Here is a 21,576-nt window from a genome sequence, read left to right as displayed (position 1 = left end):
CCCATGATAGAAATCCTAGTAAGTATCATTAGTCTTATCTCAAAGCAGTTATATTCAGGCAAGTTATATCTACAAGACAAACCTTGCTGTCAGCTACTATCTTTTTTTGTTGTGAAAAGAAACGTGCCCACCAGGACAAAGGAGTGATGCCTTACAGTAAAGAGAGATATGCGGCACACTCACAAGACCAAAGGAGGTGAGAGAGGAGGGCCCAGCTGACCAGCGAAATTCAGATGGAAGACTACCTGTGCCAGACAATGTTCTTTCTGAAGTAAACTATGTCCAAATTCAAGAGCTAAATCTAAATGAACTTGACAAAACCAAAGGCCTAAATAATAAAATTTACCCAGTGGTGAATAACTGCACAAAAGATGAGAAATGAAAATACTTCCACATACCAAATTCAAGATAGTGCTTGGACTCAGAAAATAAAGACAATTCTGGAGAATATAAGTGATAAGGGTTCATTATAAGTTTGGCAGGCCTGCCAACACAAAACCAGGGACTCCAAAGCATTGCCTCGGTTGGGCTAGCCACCATATTACCAGTCCCTTCCAGGGTTGGTGGGAAATCTTTTGTTGAACAGGCTTCCATTGACAAGCTTGAGACATTTCAGGGAAAATAGATAGTGCCGGCTGTTCCACTATGGCATGGAGGTAAGACTGACCGGCCTATATTTTTTTTTTTTACAATGACAAACCCCTAAACCTGGAAACAGATTTTAGAGATTGAGAAATTAATATAGGTGGGAGGGAGGTGGGATAATTGTTTTTTCTGCTCAGCACTGCTATGCTCTGCTTGCCAGTATCAGACAGAAAAAAGCATAAGGTAAGTCTTCCAACACCATGTCAGTCAGGGGTTGTGCACCAGTTAGAATGTTTAACATGGCTGACGTGAACACAGAGATTCCTATGTACAAAATGCGGTGGGATAACCAACTGAAAGGTTGGCAAACAGGATATCTGCCAACTATTGGCAGATGTTCCTTTACCACCAACCACTACATGAGACACCAAGTAACTTTGTAAATATCCTACCACTAGAATGACAACCACCCAGGTGATATACATGAAAAGTTACTTACCTTTGGTAACACTTTTTCTGGTGGATACAGTATCTGCCGGTGGATTCCTCACCTTTTGAATACCCTCTGCGCCAGCATTCCGTGGAAATTCTTTCCTAGCTCTCCCACGTCGACGAGGATGTCATAATAGCACGGCTCCGCTTGCGACTCCGTATAATGTCATTGGAGCCATAAGAAGACCTCGTCGGCGTGCTGACGTCAGTTCCACCCATTCTTTCCGTGCCACCGAGGCAAACGGGCAGACCGACACATTTTCACATGTATACACAGTATACAAAATATAAATATCCAAATGCATAACCAATAAAAACATGGATAAAGGGCAACAGACCAAGCATTTCCCATTATTAAAACATAAGCTTAAAAAAGACATATTAAAAACATTCATGTCAAACAGTTAAAGCATTTTTTTGGTAGAAACAGGTGGACAACGGGGAGGTGGGTGGGACCGTGAGGAATCCACAGGCAGATACTATATCCATCAGAAAAAGCGTTACCGAAGGTAAGTAACTTGTTCTTCTGATGGATACATCTGCCTGTGTATTCCTCACCTTTTTAATAGAATCCCAAAGCCGTACCTCTCCCAGAGGAGGGTGTCCACCTGACTTGACCAAAAATCTTGCAGCACAGAACGAGCAAAATGGCTGTCCCTCCTAACCTCCGAATCTAAGCAGTAATGCTTTGCAAAGGTGTGGAGGGAGGCCTACGTTGTTGCTTTACAAATATCAATAACAGGAACACCTCTAGCCAAAGAATTAGATGATTTAGCTCTGGCGGTTCCTTCTTGGCCAAGGCGTAGCAGATCTTGATGCACAAGATGATTCACCTGGAGAGGGTCTGCTTGTGCACAGCTTTGCCTTTCATTCGCCCAACGTAACCCACGAAGAGCTGATCGTCCAGTCTCAGATCCTTTCTTCTGTCCAAATAAAAGCTGACAGCTCTCTTAGGATCCATGCGATGAAGTTTATCCTCCTCCTTGGAAGGGTGAGGGGGAGGATAGAAAGTAGGTAAGGTAATGGACTGTCCCAAATGAAAAGGGGTAACCACCTTTGGAAGGAAAGCAGCCCTGGTCCTTAGAACCAACTTATCAGCATGAATGGTCAAGAATGGAGGTTTACAACAAAGAGCCCGAAGCTCACTTACCCTCTTAGCTGAGGTAATGGCAATCAAGAAAACAGTCTTAAAAGAGAGAAGCCTCAACAAGCAAGTATGAAGAGACTCAAAAGGAGAACCCATTAAAAACGTAAGAACAAGATTTAAATCCTACTAAGGCATAATGAAAGGAGTGGGATTAAACCTATTAGTAAGCCCCTTAATGAACCTCATAACAATGGGGGACTTAAATAAAGACGGCTGGTCCGGCAAACATAGAAAAGCCGACAAAGCCAACAAATAGCCCTTAACAGTGGCCACAGCACAACCCTGCTGGGCCAAGAATAGCGAAAATTAAAGAACATCTGACAAGTGGGCCTTCAAAGGATCAATGAACCTCTCTCCACACCATTTGACAAATCTAGACCATCTGGAGGAATAAATAGACTTAGTGGAGTGTCGCCTGGATAATAAAATAACATCCACCACATCCGGCGGGAGAGAGAAGGAACTCAGGTTGCCCCGTTCAATCTCCAGGCCTGAAGGTGCAGGCTCTGGAGGTGGGGGTGTAGAACCTGCCATTGCGTCTGCGAGAGGAGGTCTGCCCTGAGAGGGAGACGGAGCGGAGTGTGCGATGAGAGGTGAAGAAGATCTGTGTACCACACCCTTCTTGGCCAATCCGGGGCGATCAATATGACTTGGGCCCGGTCTTGGCGAATCTTCCTCAGAACCCGAGGAATCAAGGGTATGGGAGGAAACGCGTAAAGGAGCTGTGAACTCCAATCCAACTGAAACGTGCCACCCCAGCGCTCCCTGCATCGGATACTGGAGACTGCAGAACAACGGGCAGTGCGCGTTCTCGTGGGTCGCAAACAGGTCCAACCGAGGAGACACCCACATCTGGAAGATGTGATTGACCACCTCCAGATGAAGCCGCCACTCGTGATCGGCCGAGAAATGCCGACTGAGACTGTCCGCACGAACATTCAGCACACCGGCTAGATGATTTGCAAACACACAAACCTGATGGCCCTGAACCCAGGACCAGAGTCGCAGAGCCTCTCGACATAAGCAATACGATCCTACACCTCCCTGTATGTTGATGTACCACATCGCAGTAGTGTTGTCCGTCAGGACCTGAACTGACTGACCGCCAAGGGAAGGAAGAAAAGCCTTTAGTGCCAAACGTATCGCCCGCAATTACAGAAAGTTGAAATGAAGCAACCTTTCCTCTGGAGACCAAAGACCTTTGACCTCCAGATCCCCCAGATGAGCACCCCACCCTAGAGTGGAGGCATCCGTGATCACTGTGGCCACCGGCGTAGGAGGCTGAAAGGGCTTTCCTTGAGACAGGTTGCCCTGCACACTCCACCAAGTCAGCTCTGCCTCAGCGTCTCTGGAGATTCTGACCTTCTCCCCGAGATCTCCGTTGTGTTGATACCACTGCCTGCGGAGGCACCACTGGAGTGCCCTCATGTGCCAGTGTGTACGACTGGCCAACAGTATGCAGGAAGCAAACAGACCGAGCAGACGTAGAACCTTCAGGTCTGGAACAACCGCTCCATCGTGAAATAAAGGAATCATCTCCTGTATGTCGAGAATCCACTGCGGAGGCGGATATACCCGACACACAGTAGTGTCCAGTATTGCTCCTATGAACAGGCTGCACTGAAAAGTCACCATGTGAGATTTGGGTACATTTATCGAAAAACCCAATTTGAACAACAGTAGAGCTGTCACTTGCAAGTGGCGCGACACCAACTCTGGAGAATCCGCTTTTAACAGCCAATCGTCCAGATAGGGGAAAACAGGAACCCCTGACCTTCTGAGATGTGCCGCTACCACCGCCATCACCTTTGTTAAGACCCGAGGTGCAGAGGTCAGACCAAACAGAAGAACCGCAAACTGGTAGTGTTGTGATCCCACCTTGAACCGGAGATACGTCTGATGCGACTTTAGGATGGGAAGATGAAAATACACATCCTGCAGATCGATGGTCACTATCCAGTCTTCCTGTTGTAGCGCAAGAAGAACCTGGCCCAGGTCAATATTTTGAACTTTTCCTGCCTGAGTTAAAGATTCAAAATCCTGAGGTCCAAGATCGGCCTCAACCGACCGTCCTTTTTGGGGATCAGGAAATACCGGGAGCAGCACCCCTGACCCCTTTCCTGCTCCGGAACCACCTCCATCGCACCTTTCTGTAACAAGGTAAGAACTTCCTGCTGCAACCGCAGCAAGTGGTCCTCTGAACACCAACCCTGGCGAGGAGGGTAAGGAGGAGGAAACTCTAAAAAAGGGAGGTTGGACCCATTCTCTACAAGATTTAAAACCGAATGGTCTGAAGTAATCTATTTCCAATCTTGTAGAAAATGGGACACCCGACCCCTACCGGACCAAAATGTTCTAAGATGGGGATCTAGAACTGCTTTCCTGAGGCACCAACGGTGGTGGGAGGAGAAGAGGAGGAGGAGGACTGCTGTCGTGGGGCTCCTCTAAGACGGCCCCTGTTTTTACCCCTGTTCGATTTGAACAAAGGATTCTGCTGCTGGCCCTGTTGAGGTTGCTGGCGGCAACGAAAGGAAGCAGCCCTTCCAAAACCACGATACCGCTTGTAGCCGTATCCTCTAGACTGCGTTTGAAGGACCAGAGATCTTGCTCTGTTATCCTTAAAGCGTTGTAAGGCAGAGTCAGCTTTGGTGCCAAAAAGTCTCGAACCATCAAAGGGCAAATCCAACAGGGTTGCCTGAACATCAGGAGAAAATCCATATGACCTCAACCAAGCTGATCTCCTTGTTATATTGTTATATTATTATTTATTTATTATATTATTGTTGCTACAGAAGACCTCATCACATGAGCCACAGAGTCAGCCATGTCCAAACCCGATTGTATAAATTGACGGGCTGCAGCCTGAGAGTCAGAAAGAGCCTCCAGGAAATTATTCCCATCATCCTCAGGCAACTTTGGAGCCAGCTGCTTGACAGAGTCCATAAGAGCATGGATATATATCCCAAATAAAAAGGTAGCATTAGTGGACTTTAATGACATACTCGCAGAAGAAAATACTTTATTTGCCGATTGCTCCATTTTTTTTAGAATCCCTATACCCTGGAATAGTTGGGAATGAACCAGAAGATTGTTTTGAGCAAGAAGCCTGGACCACCAGACTTTCAGGAGATGGATGCGATGAAAGAAACGCCGGATCCCAGGAGCTGGCCTGTACCTCCTTGCAATGGACCTAGAAACTGCTGGAGCAGTCAAGGGTTTTTGCCAGACTTCTAAAATAGGCTCTGTTAAGGCCTCATTGAAGGGCAGAAGTAGCTCAGAAACTGCAGCAGATGTATTTAAAACCTCCGTTAGAATGTTAGATTTCACCTCAGCTGTAGGTAACCGCAGATTGAGGAACTCAGCTGCTTTCCTTATTACAACGTGATAAGGAGCAACATCCTGTAATACTCCAGCCTTAGGAGATGAGAGTTCATACACAGGGGAAGTATCCAATCCACTGGCCTCCTGTAAACCCTCAAACTCAAACTCATCCACAGACTCGACAATTTCCCCTTCCTCGTGTTCCTGTCTATATTCCTCCTCTTCAAACAGCCTCTGTGCATCCCTCCTAGAGCGCTGCTACAGAATCGGCGTTGGCAGTGCCAGACGCGGCGCCGGTGACGACCTTCAGTTTCAAACCTCGGCATCGATCGAATTCGAGGCGGCGCCAACTCGACAGCTGAAGGAGTCTGAGGAACCGGAGTGGAAGACCTCGGCACTGGAAAATGCCAAGCCGGAGTCGTCGGCAAAAATGGCACGAAGGGCGCCTGGGCATACTGGTGAGGTACACCCAAATTAAAGGCCAAAGGACCCACGGGGCCCGAAGGCGCACCACATGGGTTAGAGGCTCTGGCAAACATGCCGAACATCGCATTTAAAAAATGTGTAGGGTTTGTTCCAGGACCAGGAGAAGGAGGATATGGATATGGATCCGTACCTTCCTGAGCAGGTATCACCTGAGGCTGATCTGGAATTTGCGGAGCCGGTGAAGACGGCGCCCACACAGGCGAAGCGACACGAACAGGAGACTACTCCCTGAGCGTCAGAGACTTACTTGGAGCCGGAGAACCTTTAGGCGTCGAAGAGCCCCTCGACGCCGGGGACATCGGAGCCGGAGATTGAACCAACGTCGCCCGAGGAGAAGGAGTAGAGAGGGAGATACAAAGTCATTCCTTCGAAGCCGCTTAGCTGGAGAAGGCAACCTCGAAGCCTTGTTCTTCGACGAACGGCACCGAGAACCATGCCTCTTCTTCGACTTCTTGTGTTTTCTCGACTTCGAAGTGTGAGAGGACAACGACTTCGCACGCTTTCGACCCCTCTTCTCCTTTTTGGCTTTGGCTATAAAGAGTTTAGCTTTGCGTTCTTTAAGGGCTTTCAGATTCATCTTTCTGCAGCTTCGACACCCTTCGACGTCGCGATTGGAAGATAAGCACCACAGGCAATCATCATGGGGATCCGTGATCGACATGTGGCCGCTACATTCCCTGCAGGGCTTGAATCTGGACTTCTTAGAAGTAGCCATCTGAAATCTTCAAGGAAACAAAGTATTCACAAAGAAAATGGAGAGTCCCTAGAAAAACCGTTACGTGTCGACGGCGCAGAAGAAAGGGAACTGACGTCAGATCGCCGACGAGGTCTTCTTATGGCTCCGATGACGTCATACGGAGTCGCGAGTGGAGCCGTGCTATTATGACGTTCTAGTTAACGTGGGAGAGCTAGGAAAGAATTTCTGTGGAATGCTGGCGCAGGGGGTATTTAAAAGGTGAGGAATCCACAGGCAGATGTATCCATCAGAAATATATATAAACAGCTAAAACCTGTAAATTCTGCAATACAAAGTTAGCATTACCAAGTGTGATGACAATAATGACATAAAATGACTGAAAGGCACTAACGGGCTGATTTAGAGCTTGCAACTGGATTTCCCACCTGTGGTGCTGGTAGATTTGCTTCCTTATTCAGGACAGCCAAGTACAATGCAACATATTTGGACTTTTCGGTCAGGTTGGCAGGTTTCCCACTTTTTTTTTTCAAACTTATTTTTATTGCCATTTATAAGGCATGCAAAGAGGCAGATAGGTTACCAACAAAGCACATGTCGTAGTTCAAAGTAATGCATATACAAAAATTACTAGGATGTGTATCTTAGGCATGGCATACACCTGTAAATTCACAAACTTCTAGTACAGTATATAAACAATATCTGGTGTCCCCAATATAATCAAAGCAGAATGTGTGTCATTGCAACGCGGTGGTAGGTTCCCATGAAAGTATATAGTTTTCGAGAATCATCAACCCAGTTTGGAGACGGGTAGTGAAAAATGCCACCTGTTTGAAATCAAACAAAAACTACTACCTTGTGCAGGGGTGGACAACACCGCATATCAGAATTATGATCTGAGAGGGTCCATCTATGGGGGAAGAGGGGAGGCCCGGGGGAGGGACCGGCCACTTCCCATCTGGACTACGAACCGTGCATCCGTGCATCACACTCCACCACATCATGAGAGTGTATAGGGGCAGGGCATGGTGGACACAATCGATAAGTGAAGGGTGCTCTTTATCTCCTACAACCATCCTGAATCTGCGGCATCCAGTGTCTGTGTTTTACCCAAACGTCTCCAAAGAGGGTGGTATATGCACTAGGGAACCCAGTCCATATCGATTCACTCCAGCCCAGGCCTGTTTCCATCATCACTTTCTTCTATGCTACTGTGTGTCTGAGTCAGGAGTTCCCATGAGTTCAGTACCTCTTTCCATTGTTCTGCTATGGAATGACGACCCAATCCTTTCAACTCCTAATGAGGATTCTGCCCTCTGACCCAGCCCAGTAAGTTACATCCCTTCTCCATATCCCTATCACAGGCCCGCTAGTGGATTTCCAGGTCATTGTGATCCGTCTTTTAGCTAGGGCCAGGGTGAGATCGATACATTTATTACCCACTTTCCTTTTGGGTGGCCTGGAGAAGAGCCCCAGCAGACATGATCAATCTTGGGATCAAGTGTGTGCTGTACTGATGATTATCCACACCTTATCCCAGAAAGGGCACAGGGCGCAGCGCACCACAGGCCCAGGTCATATGTATAAAAAATTTGGGTTGTTGTGATTACACCTCGGGCACCTGCGCGCTTCGCCTCAATAGGTTACCTGTAGTCTATGGACGGTCATGTAAGTCAGGTGTACAAAGTTGAATTGCATATACTTCAACCTCATGGCACTGAATCCGCCTTTAGCTAATTTTGAGGAGAAGCTTTCTGGTAGAAAATCTGACAATGTCTATTTCTGCAGGTGGAATTTCCAGCAGAAAATGTCAACACTGGGAATGTACTCCAAAGTATGGAGCAAGCATAAGCGAACATACGCTAACCTGGAGGTGGGGGTTGCCATCCAGGATATTAATTCTCACATTCTTATATTTCCGTGAATGTTTGCCACCATTTAATTGGCTGTGTTTTACAAAAGCAGGTCCACCTGATATGGGGGGGGGGGGGGGGGGGGGGTTTCAATCGGTCAGCCAATTCACATTTGGTGGCATTTGCAACATTATAATTTTTGGAGGAATTATGTCTGCACATTGGCAAAGGGACTGGAGAACATGAGAGTTACTACCTTGTGTCATTTATTACACTTTACGTCGTAGATATGTCACAGCAGACTTTGTGTTATCAACATCTTCAATAACAGGCCATTAAGAGGGTAAATACACGTGACCTTGTTAGCACTGAACCTGTATAAATTTTAAGAACGCAATTTCAAAAATAAACACATAGATGTATTCATTTGGCAATAAGATACGCATCAGTATAATAAAAGGGCTTCAAATTAACAGCAATGCAGTTCATAAGTGTTGTGATAGCGCTATATGGATTCAGTAGTCAGATGGTGAATGGGTTCCCATTCGAAAAGGAGGTTAAGTTGTGGCAAGTAATATTTAATGGTAGACGGCCTTTCAAGCTGGAGTTAGTGCACATTTAAAGGGCCCTAGATGACGATGGTGGAGAGCATGCACCTGATTCGGAAAAGTATTCCAGCAAATGGAAGCCAGTAGCACCAGAGATCTGAAGAGTGAGATTCCTCTAGGTGAGCAGAGGACTTTGTTTAGGAGATACGATGGCTATAATATCTCATAGACATGGCATGTGGGTGAACAGAGCACCCAGTCCACCTAGATAAATCTAGGTGAACTGGGCAGGCTTTACCCAATCAAAAAACGAGGGTCAATAAATTTAATAAAAGGTAGACAAGTCCTTACCACGGATTTCGGTAAATATACGTTAATTTAAAAGTCTAGCTTAGCATTGAGAAAAACATTCCTTTTGCAGAGAATCAGAATGAAGGACAAATATTTTTAAACAAATTAAAAATGAATGTGTCCTACCTGTACGCAAGTGCTCCAGCAAAATGACTCTCAATATAAGTATCCATAACTGGTTTAAAATGTTGGAACTTGCTATCCTGCATTAAGTTTATTATATGCACCTGAAAAAAGTATATACATTTTATTAAGCATGCTCTTACAATGTTCAAATATGTATGTTAAAAGTTTCTGGGGGGTCAATATTTTTAATTTATTTTCAACTTATAAACAATTATGTTATTTGTTATAAGCTAAATTTTTTAACTTCAACTTACCAAACAATCAAATACTTTTGATCCATACTTTTGAGAACTTTCATCCAAAATCCCAAATAATGTGTCTAAGGTATCCTGTAGGAACTATCAAAAGCAGATAGAGACATTTATTAGTTAACTGCAATTGCTTGTGCAATATAAATTATAAGGTAAATAAGAAAATGGTCTGCTTACCTTAACTATTTCTGAACCATCTATTTCTTTTAATTTCGACAGGCAAACTGTGATTTTTTCTGGATGGGCTCGCCATTTAAGAAGATCCAGCATGTCCCCTGTAAAAGTGTACAATGGTTTATAGTAAGTGGCAAAGAGTAGCTTAAAAAATATTAAGACCATCAAGTTCATGTGATCTAGGTTGTAACAGGATCAACATTCACACCAAGATTCAAGCAAGCATTTGCAATGCAATACGTCTCGCATTTACTAAACTCTTGAAAATGCGAGACCTATTGCATTGCAAATGGTTGTTTACAAAAGCGCCCCGTGCAGCGCTTTCACTTTAATGGTGACCGCGCCCCTTTCCTTAGACAGAGCTCAGCTGAATAAAGGGGCATGGCCACCATTAATGTGAAAGGGCCGCTTTTACAATCAAAAGTTACAAAATAGAAAAAAAAACATGTGGCTGCGTTCTGCGCCGCAAATAAACCAAAGGCGCGGCCACCACTGTGGCGTGCCAAGCTAATGAAGCCTTCCTTATAAGAGAGCGCGTCCTGTCTGTTTGCAGGCAGGTAAAAATCATTTAACAAAATAGTGCTTGAAGACTGTAATTAAAGCCTACTGAGCAACAATACACGTAACAGGGGGTGTCACCATGGGAGGTTACAAATGAAGAAAAGCCAGTACTAAGGAGGGACTACCAAGCCTATTAACCAATCAGAAGCAAGCATTTACCAAGGACAATGACACAAGCAAATGGAAAATATGGGCTGGGAGGGGGCGGAGCGTCACCTCCATACTCTGAATACATCATGCCTCGCAGAACAGCGCATGACCTGCCGAGGCTCAACCTAAAAAGGGGAGCTAAAGTGAAATTTACAAATGATTATGCGCTATGAAAGCGTAAACATTACTGGCATGCTGTGTCAAATCATACACAACAGGTATGCATTGTTATTATTAACATAATATATTGTAGCTACAGCTATTTTTAGCAACATTTTTAAAGTGAGACACTACATTATTAGTAAAAAAAATGTAATATATGCTGAAAAATACAATCCCAAATTCTGCCAAATAAAATGGTCGTACGATAAAGGGCAGAGAAATTAAATTCATTTCTATCATTAATAAATGAGTAATTTGGCAACAGAAATCTTCCTTAATTCTTGCAAACACTCAAAAGGTTTTTGTTGCATTTAGTTTCAACATTCATACTAGGTTACTTCACATATTCGTCATCTGGTGCCTCATTTAACTTGAGGGAGGCTACCAAATGTGACAGTGAAAACAAAGAGCACAAATGCCATAATGCCAGTCTGATGGCACTATAGGTCATTACCTCACATGGTTTGCAGGAGGAGCCGTACACTAATCATACCAATAATTGCCCATATATTTTTTATTTGTGCACTATGTGTTTAATATAAAAAAAGGATTTGAACAAACATTTATTAACAAAATATAGTAGACTATTACTATTGGAAGACCAAAATGATGAAGAAACTTTTAAAATGGCTGATTAGATGGCTGCAAATATGCAAACAATGAAAAGGTTCATTTTTAAGTTTTGCTAAACTTTGAAAACTAAAATGCAAAAATATAATTTAAGAACCCTTATTTCAACAAATAGTTCACAGAGTGAGGCTTCATTACATGTGTGGGTGTGCTAATAAGCCAGGCTAGACAGGAGTTAGGACAGATGAAATGCAAACTAATGGTATTATATAAACTGAAAAAACACATTATATTCGATTGGTTTTGGTGGTAGTTTACTTGGATGAACTGATTTAGAGGGTGAGAGTGGAGTATTTGATATGTGATTGTTCAGTGCCAGTTCTTACAAAATTCTGCCATGCTGCTCTTCTGTGGATTTTTTCACATTAGAGTCATACACTGCTTAGGTGTTAGACAGGCACCTACAATGCTACACAGAAACAAGGCATCCAATTGTCCTCACAGGTTTCCAGTGTTATCAAGAAACTAGCTACTGCCCAGAAAATGTCATGTTTTAGATTTTTTCTAGAATGTGCTGTACTAGGAAACATCAACACAGCCAATGGTATGGAAAGCCTTGTTTGGTGTCAGCTGTTTGAAGCTACATGTATGAATCATATTGGCGTGTGGCTCTGCTACCCAGTTTTCTGCTTAACCTTTTCCTTCTGTAACCTGATGTGCTGAACAATATTCCTACTTGTTTCAAAAGAGTGTCTTATGAACTTTAGACCTTCAGGAGCCAGAAACTAAGTAGCTCATGGACACAGAGTCCAAACCAATATGCTATTTATAGGGTCCAGTTATCAACAGTGCTTCCCCATGCACATTGCAGAAGGTAGTGCCTCTCTATTCCAGATCCTTAAAGAGGTCAGATAGGTCAAACACACATACACATACACACACAAACACACACTCATGATCACACTTGTGCACTCCTTTTCACACAAACTTAGGCACCAATATGCATCCACAGCACACAAAGTGAATGGCAGTGACAGAAGAGTGCTAATTTCAGCCAGAGCAGCTGAAATACAGGACTGTAGAAGCTGGGATTGACTTTTAGTGACGGGACACAGGAGTAGCTCAAGAGAGACCCAAGGAGGAACAAAGACAGGTAAGTGCTACTTTGTATGGGAGGAGAGCGGTATGAATGTTACCACTTTTTGTCTACTGGAAAAACAGAAAATAATTACATTTTGGCTTCAAAAACAACAAATAATGTTGTGCCTTATAGGATAAAGGTAACAGTACAGGGAGGAGGGGCAAGAGTAAAGTCTCCTGCTGAAGTACAGAGGAGTATTTGAAGTGATGTGGGGAAGGGGGACTAGTAAGACGTTTTTAGGATTCAGAGATTGGTAGCATTGAAGGGCCATACGGGTTTTTTATAGTTAAGGGAAGGATAACCTTAATGGGTGGTTCTGATATTTTATGGTTCAAGAGTGGAGAGAATCAAATAATAGTAAGGGGTTTTATAGGGTTCAGAAAAGGGTAGTGCTAAGGGTAGTAACGATTTTAAATATTCAAGGAACGGTAGGCATTAGTAAGGAGGTTTTAAGGTTGAAGGATGTGTAGAATTCAGGAGTCCCTGACAAGCAACCCAGGACCATTTTCGCATTAGTTATGGGCTCATCAGCCAGGTACACCTTGGCTCCAGTGGCACAGTGAGCAAGGGACTCACGTCTGGGCATATACATGCCACTTGGGGCAGAACAAGAAACACACAAAACGTGATGGGTGGAATGTTTGCAATTTGTCTATCCACTGGCAATCGCTCAAGGTAGCATCCCAATCCATCGTTCTTTTGCTCACCATGCCACCTCAGTTGGGACCCAGCCATATGCAAATCAATCTTGACCCTGCTCCTTATGGGAACAGTCCAGCCCGAACTGCCAGGCCCTCCCTAAACCGAACACAAGCAACCCAGATGTGGGTCTTATGATCACTGTGTCACTGGAACCAAGCAGTACCCGGCTGATGAGCCCATAACTAGGGCGAAACCTGTCCTGGGTTGCTGGTCAGGAACTCCTCCAAACCAAAGGTTGTTTCTCCAAGAACAGCCCTCCACATCTTCCACTTTGGCCGCCAGGTCGCATGTCTTTCCCCATATCCTCCTGGGCAGAACCCTGGGTCTCAGCCTCCATCACTTGGCGAGTGGTGTTAAGTCCTGGCGAAGGAACACAACATCCTCATTCACTGCTCCAATCTTACATTCTAGAACTTGTAGTTAGGAATGAATAGCACCCAGGGTAATGTTTGTATGGCTGGAGGTCCCAGCCCCAAAGTTGGTCCACTCACCAGTCACTTTGGTCGCTGGTGTAAGGGGCTTTGTAAATTTATCCTGCCTATGGAACCCTTCATCTTTTACCATTAGAGTGGATCAAGGAGGCAACCCACCATGCTAGGTGCAAATGGCGGAGCTCTGGATGCACCCACCACCTTCAGCCACACTTTCGCAGACCCCAAGGTGTACGCCTCCTGCAGGCTGCCAGCCACAAGCACCAGAGACTGTGATGTTGCACTCCTGTGCCTCTCGTCAGCTCCTTCTAATGCTCTCTCCACATCCATGCATCCTCGGCTTACACCTCCACGCTGGGCCTGTGGGAGGCGCTGCCGCTATGCTGTAGGCACCCTCCAGAGTAATTCGCCATTTACACTCCGTCAAAGCAGACTTCAAGGCATGTCATCGCCGGGTGTCGGGCAAGTATTAGGGGAGCAGTTGTGGCCAGAAAATATCCATTCACGCAAAGGATGGTGCCGGAATTTGTATGGGGACCTGGGGGCCAAGGTCAGTGCGTGTGTGCCGCCATCTTGCTAGGCCACATCCCTCATGTTTAGAGGAACTTTACATACCTATATAAATAAAGACCTTACTGTGTTTCCTATGATTTCTTATTTCACACATGCATGTTTTCTTTGATGACATTTATGGACACTCCCAATTTCAAATGTATGTAATGTTACATTCAACTACGTCATTTTTACCTCTACCAATTATGTATTATTTGCCACATGTTAGGTCCAGTGCATTAGGAAAGATTCTAAACAATGAAATATGCTAACACATTGAAAATATAAAAATTGACTCACAAAATCAGCAACATAAACATTGTTACTCCTTTCTTGTTGTTGATATGGTCTTCATTTAAACTGAGTTCATAGACAGTATTGTTGTCTCAAAGTCTAATTTTAAAGGGAAACTGTAAAGTGGTTACAGGTTCAAAAGGGCACTCAAACCACAAGTGCCCAGTGGGTTATGTGATCATTATTGCAGATTTTAATCTGATAACCCAGCGTTTGGAATTTAACAGGTACAATAAACATCACCTACAAGTGTACATGTCAAAAAGGAAGCATAACCGGCAGATATATAAGTGAATTCAGCACCTAAATCTGCATGATCTGGTATCTACCTGGCATATTCTCCCAGCACATTTCACAGGTTTGACAGATGTATGTAAACCTTATAGCATCCTGTAATTAATGGAAGAGGTAAACTCTGCCCACTTGTACTTGCAACTCCTCCATAAACGTGCACAGCAGTCGTTATTTACAGTGGCACTCAAACTATGTCAAAATATTTAGACAGCTACCAAGGGTGAGCAGTTCTAGATGACCATCAGCCTGGCTATTGTGAACTATTTTCACACAATCAAATGGTTAATCTGACGTCTGTGTGAACTTCCAGGATAACAAACGCAATGTTTTATATTACGTAATAACATGTAATTTGAATATTCAATTAAACAAAATGTCATTGTACTAAAAGTACCACTGTCTTACCGTTTTGAGTAAGTTTAGTGGAGCAAAGAAATGATGTTATCCAAAAGGACTCTTTAGTAATTTTGACTGCTTGGTTGTTGTTACCAAGGAGGTTCGCCTTTGTAAAGGGCTGCCTGAGGTAGCGAGAAACATCCTGGAACGTTGTGTTTTCTTCACACTGAAAAAATAAATAACAACTGTAATGCACTCACTTCCATGTTTTCTGTAACCATACAGTGTTTTGAAGTACAGATTTATGAACCATATGCACTAAGTATTTGCTTGTATTTCTGCAAATCGATTTCTAACAAAATGAAATAGTGTAACCCCAGGATACAATATGGATTGGATGCTGATATACAGAAAGTGTTCTAGATCCTAAAGACTAGTAAACCCTAAGAACAAGTTACTTACCTTCAGTAACACTCTTTCTTGGGCATGCTCTATTTAACAGCAGATTCCTCACTTTGCGACTATTTCCCAGGCATGAAGAAAAATCTGGAAAAGCTCTAAAGCAGTACTCATGCATGCTGGTAGGTGACGCCATGTGGCACCACACAGACTTCGTTCCACTGTAGAAATGACAAATGGAACCACATGTAAGCCCTAACCTTGCCATCTGATGTCAGTTTCTTTCAAAGGCTTGTCCGCCCCCTTAGACAGAGAAGCCATCAGCAAATTGGTATGGCGAGCTTGCAGATCTCTAGATTTTGACCTTTTTAAGTGGAAAAGAGTCAATACCACAGAATGGGGAGGTGGGGGTGAGTGGTGAGGAATTTGAGGTTATATAGCTTATCTAGCAGAAAGAGCATTACCGAAAAGCAAGTAACTTGTTGTTCTGATGGACACTTCTAACCGCATATTCCTCTCCTTGCAATATCAAAACAGAATCTCCCAAGGTTGTGGGTCTGTGGAATGATCAGACCAAAAGTCCTGCAAGACCGGGCAGTCTTCTCTTAAAACCTGTATTAAATACACTAGGTCTCCCTGGTGCTACACTCACTATGACTTCCTATCCCATTTCAGAGCTCATATGTTTCATCTGGCATGTTCAAATAGCAGGAGGCCAACAGTTCCAGTAGCCCCAGAGTAGGCCTCACTGAAATCCTGAATAGAGGCTCAAATATCAGAAGCTTGAATGTCCTGGACTCTCCAATCTGGGAGAAAGGCACGAAACTACACTATATCTAGGATGGCTCCAATGAACAAGAGTGTCTGCGGAGCGTTCAGGGGCGACTTTAGTCCGTTGATACAGGGAAATGGAAATACACATTCTGTAGAACCAGAGCTACCATCTAGTCTCCAGGATCCAGGGCAGACAGAACCTGGGATAGTATAAGCATCTTGAGCTTGTCTTTTCTCAGAAAGTCATTCAAAGGGCTAAGATTTAAAAAAGAACAAAGGTCTCCATCATTCTTGGGCACAAGGAGGAAGCGGGAGTAACACTCAGTTACTGCTTCCAAAGTCGGAATCCTCTCTATGGCCTCTTTGGCCAAAAGGGCCTACAAGTCCTGCTGCAAAACAGACATCTGGTGCTCTGTCAGCTGCCCTGATGGGGTGGAAAGTACAGTCGGCTAACAAAGAAATTGAGAGGGTAAACCTGTTGTACAAATGGGAGAACCCATCTGTCGAAACGATGATCTTGCCACCATTAAAGGAAATGGTGGTGGCTTGTGCTGGGAAATGGCGGTGGCTTTGTGCTGGGAAGCATACACTTAAGCAGTTTTTAAATTGTGGCTGCTGGGTGGGTGGGGGGGACTGAGTTATGTACTGTCCCCGATCTCGAAAGGGTTGAGGAGCCTGTTGTGCTGGTGTCTTATACAACAAACCACTGGCGTAACCCTGAAATAGGTGGACTTACTTGGGAAACTGATGAATGTGGAGAAGCCCAGTGAGCAAGGTGCGGCGCGACTTTGTGTGAATCGCTTTAAGGTTGAATTCTCTCAACTTCAACCAGTCACAGTGCGAAGTCTTGGGGTGTTGCTTCCAAGGTCAAAAATGGAACAATGCCGGTCATCATTCTTGAGGACAATAAAGTAATAGGAGTAACACCCATGTCAGATCCCATTCTACGGAACCAGTTGCACAGCAACTTTGCTCAAAAGAATCAAGACCTCCTTGGAAGTGACAATGAGGTGCCCATATAAGCGCCACTCTAGCTTTCTGCCATCAGTTTCTCTCATGGCTATTTCCATGCTATTAATGCAGAGCCATGTAAGAACCAGTGTTTAATAAGTGTGTAGTATCTAATGGGATCTTTGGCGTGAAGAACCTGGTTCACAGAGTTAGGCGGTTGGTGAGGAATCTGTAGTTAGATAGAGTCTCCAACACAAAAATAATACCGAAGTTAAGCAACTTGTTCTTCTGATACATACTTGTCACTGCATATTACCCACCATAGAATAAGTACCCAAGCAATCCTCCCCTGAGGTGGGCCTGTGAACTGGCTTAAACTAAGAAGTCCTGGAGAACTGAGTAGGTGAAATGCCCTTTTCGAAAGACCTGACTGTCCATGCAGAAGTTTGGCATATATCCAAGAAAGGTACCCCACATACTAACACAGTAGTGTCAGCCGTAGAAAATATTAATACAATCCATAGAGTGATGGCCATAGCCGTAGCAAATATTAATACAATGCATCAAGTGATAGTGCGCCTCTGTACAGCCATGCCCTTCTTCACCCCAGTGAAGATAAACTGGTGATCGTTGGAGACTTCAATTATCACTGGGAAAAGTCCCCTAAAGAAGGACAAGCATTACAGATCGAGGAGGCGATCTCCTCCTTAGGTCTCATCCAACAGGTTAAGGGACCAACACATGAGAAAGGTCATGTGCTCGACCTAGTCTGGACCACCATGCCAGCTCAGGGTATCACGGAAATTCTTCCTTGTGCTTGGTCTGATCATTTTTTAATTAAGGGTAGACTCACATTGAGGGGCCCCCTGTCCAAACCTGAGGAGGGCTGGAAAACGGCCCGCAAATGGAGAAACCTTGATGAGGAAAAACTGGTTCACCTCTTAGAACATCATCCCTCAGACATAGAGCAGGATGCCAACATTGATGCTCTATGCAGACATCTTCAGCATAAACTGGGGAGTGCCATTGATGTGGTGGCACCTCTCCGCAGGTTGAAGAAGGTGGCGAGAGGAGCCGGGGCGCCTTGGTATAATGATTCCCTTAGAGAGATGAAACGCGGGGTGAGGAAGAAAGAACGGGCATGGCGTAAAAAGTATGACGCTATCTCCAAACAAGAATATACCTCATCCTTAGCCCAGTACAAACTAGCCATACAATCAAGGAAGGCTGCTTTCTTTGAGGAAAGAATAACTACTGCTAGAAATCCGCAAAAAGAAATCTTCCGGGTCCTGGCGGAGCTCAGGGTGAACAAGGAGCAAAGTCCTGAGTTCACCCAGGAGGAGTGTCAGAGGTTCCAGGATTTCTTCGTAAAGAAGATATCCGACATCTTGGATGAAATTGCAGAAACTGCACCCCTCGAATGTCCGCACATACCGGACCTCACTGGCCCGCTAAACATTCCACCTCTAGCTGAGCTATCCCTTATTTCCAAACAGGAATTACTTAAAATCACAGGCCGAGTCAAATCAGGCTCCTTGGTGGACCCCTGCCCGCCTGACATATTCAAGATGGCAATGCCAGGAATAGAGGAGGAGGTTCTGCACCTATTGAACACCTCTCTCCGGACAGGACAGATCCCTTCAGCTTTTAAAGAGGCTCGCCTGATCCCTTTATTGAAGAAACCTGGAGCAGACACAAAATGTCTGAAAAATTTTCGGCCCATCTCCCAGTTGCCTTTCTTGGCCAAGGTAATTGAGCAGCATGTGTTAGCTCTATTATCGGGCCATCTAGAGAGTAACAACCTGTTGGAGACCAATCAGGCAGGGTTCCGTGCTAATCACAGCACGGAACTAGTTATGCTATCCATTTTGGATGAGCTAAGGATGCGAGCTGATGTAAAAACACCGAGCGCCCTGGTACTATTGGATCTCTCCGCGGCGTTTGACACCGTGTGCCATAAACAGCTTCTGTCGCGGTTGAGATCCTTTGGCGTCGTGGGTACAGCACATGCATGGCTCTTCATTTCTGCAGGGTAGGACACAACGAGTACAGCTGGGGGATCTACTTTCTACCCCTGCTCCGATCACCTGCGGGGTCCCCCAGGGATCTGCCTTGTCTCCACTACTTTTCAACATCTACCTGCAACCACTAATTGCTCTCCTGAATAGGATGGACTGCCTAGTGTACAACTATGCCGATGACACCCAGATAATCATCCGGCTGGATGATGGTCCAGGAGCTCCCACCAGGCTACAGGACATATTGAAAACCACAGTCAATTGGATGTCCGAGAACTCCTTAAAAGTCAACCCGGATAAAACGGAAATATTACCCATTTCCATCTCGGGTAACCCTTGGAGTGATAAATTTTGGCCAATGGAGCTGGGTGTACCCCCAAAGCCGGCAGTTGCAGTCAAAAGCCTAGGCCTATATGTGGATAATAAATTATCCATGGAAAAACAAGTTACCACCGTAGTAGGCACCAGTATAGGCTTGTTAAGACAACTTAGGAAGATTGCGGCCCTACTCTCATTCTCTACCTTGAGACACGTGGTCTCAGCCACAATTTTGGCTAGGCTGGACTACGGGAACTCCCTTTATTTAGGTTTGCCACAGCGGCTGCTGGACAAACTACAGGGAGTCATGAACGATGCAGCTAGGTTGATATTTAAAAAACCCAGAAATGCCCATGCCTCTCCCCTGATGCAGGAGCTACACTGGCTACCAGTTCGCCAGAGAATTGTCTTCAAAGGGATGTGCATTGCTCACAAGGCTTTGCATGGTAAAGCACCAAAATACCTAAAATCCCGACTATCCCCTTACATACCGGGTAGGACTTTGCGTTCGTCGGACGCCACTTTTCTGTCTCAGCCCCGCTTTAAATTGACCACGGTGGGGGGCCGTGCTTTCTCCAACACAATCCCAGCCCTATGGAACAAATTGGATCCAGAGCTCAGGAAGGAGAGTAATTTACTTTCCTTCAGAAAAAAATTAAAAACCGTACTATTCAAACAAGCATGGAGCAGACCTTAGGTGTACAGCTGGTTTCAAGTGAATATAACATCTATCACGTAAATATGGTCAGACAGCGCTTAGAGACCCCTGTGGTTATAACGCGCCATACAAATTAAATAAATAAATAAATAAATAAATCCAATGAAGAGCTGATCGTCCACTCGGTGATCTTTCTTGCAATCAATGTAGAAAGAGAATGCTCTCTTTGGGTGTAGATGATGGAGTCTCTCCCCTTTTAAAGGATAAAAGGACTAGGTGGAGTGAAAAAGGTAGACAACATGATGTTCTGGCCAACATGAAAGAGGGTGACCACCTTTGGAAGGGAAGACGCCTGTGCCCAAAGCACCAATGTGTCTGGGAAAAAGGTGGTGTACGGAGTGTGAACCAAAAGATCCTGAAGTTCACTGTCCCTACTGGCCGATTTAACAGGCAAAAGCAAAACCACCTTGATTGTCAAGACCCGCAGATAGTAGCTGTGCAGGGGCTCAAACAGGAATACATGAGGTATGTAATGACCAGACTGAGGTCACAATGGGGCATCATGAAAGGGGTAAGAGGGAACAAATGCTGTATACCTTTCAAAATACCGAGTCACAACTGGTGACTTGTACAGGCAGGGTTGCGGCATGAGAACAGAAAAGCTGAACTCGCGGAAAGATAACCTTTAACAGTACCCAGGGCAAGACCTTACCATGCTAGCAATACAGCAAACAGCAATATCTACGACCGAGAAGCAGAGAGGGAGACCTCATGATATGAGAGACTGCAAGCCACAAAGTTATCCCAGCGGCAGGCGTATACAGTCTTAGTGGAGGGATGCCTGGCTGCCAAGATGACATCACAGACCACGGGAGGAACATCAAAACACCTACCATTTCACTGATCAATCTCCAGACATGAAGTTGGAGAGTGCAAAGTTTCTGGTGTGGGATCCTCCCAAAGAGACAGCCTGATCGGATTGCAGATGCAAATGCTCAGGAGTTCGGAATACCATACTCTCCATGCCCGATCCGGAGCCACTATAATGACTTTGGTACCAGTCAGTCCTGATTTTCTTGAGATCTCGGGAAAGGAGTAGTATCGAAAAGACATTCAAGAGTCACAACTTCCACTTGAGGCGGAATGCATCTCCGAGCGAGAGACACTTTGGGAACTCCAGCATGCAGAATTGATGACATTGAACATTCTCGGTGGTGGTAAACTGATCAAGACAAGG

The 21,576-nt window shown here is 44.9% G+C and overlaps 1 protein-coding gene across 3 annotated transcripts in view; it reads right to left on the bottom strand.

Annotated features, from left to right (window-relative positions):
- Nucleotides 1-21,576, bottom strand: part of DOCK4 (dedicator of cytokinesis 4) — a 1,768,257-nt gene that overhangs the window by 1,037,324 nt on the left and 709,357 nt on the right. For all 3 annotated transcript variants that reach the window (XM_085653188.1, XM_085653189.1, XM_085653190.1), the window contains exons 17-20: nucleotides 15,291-15,447; nucleotides 10,032-10,129; nucleotides 9,858-9,941; nucleotides 9,604-9,704 (exon numbers count right to left, since the gene is read on the bottom strand). In XM_085653188.1, the coding sequence (XP_085509314.1) occupies nucleotides 9,604-9,704; nucleotides 9,858-9,941; nucleotides 10,032-10,129; nucleotides 15,291-15,447 (440 nt within the window). The remainder of the gene's footprint in view (nucleotides 1-9,603; nucleotides 9,705-9,857; nucleotides 9,942-10,031; nucleotides 10,130-15,290; nucleotides 15,448-21,576) is intronic.

This window comes from Triturus cristatus, chromosome 4_1, assembly GCF_964204655.1.
Source record: "Triturus cristatus chromosome 4_1, aTriCri1.1, whole genome shotgun sequence".
NCBI classification, from domain to species: Eukaryota; Metazoa; Chordata; class Amphibia; order Caudata; family Salamandridae; genus Triturus; species Triturus cristatus.
Note: the sequence above shows the minus strand (reverse complement) of the source record. Positions and strands in the feature narration are given on the sequence as shown.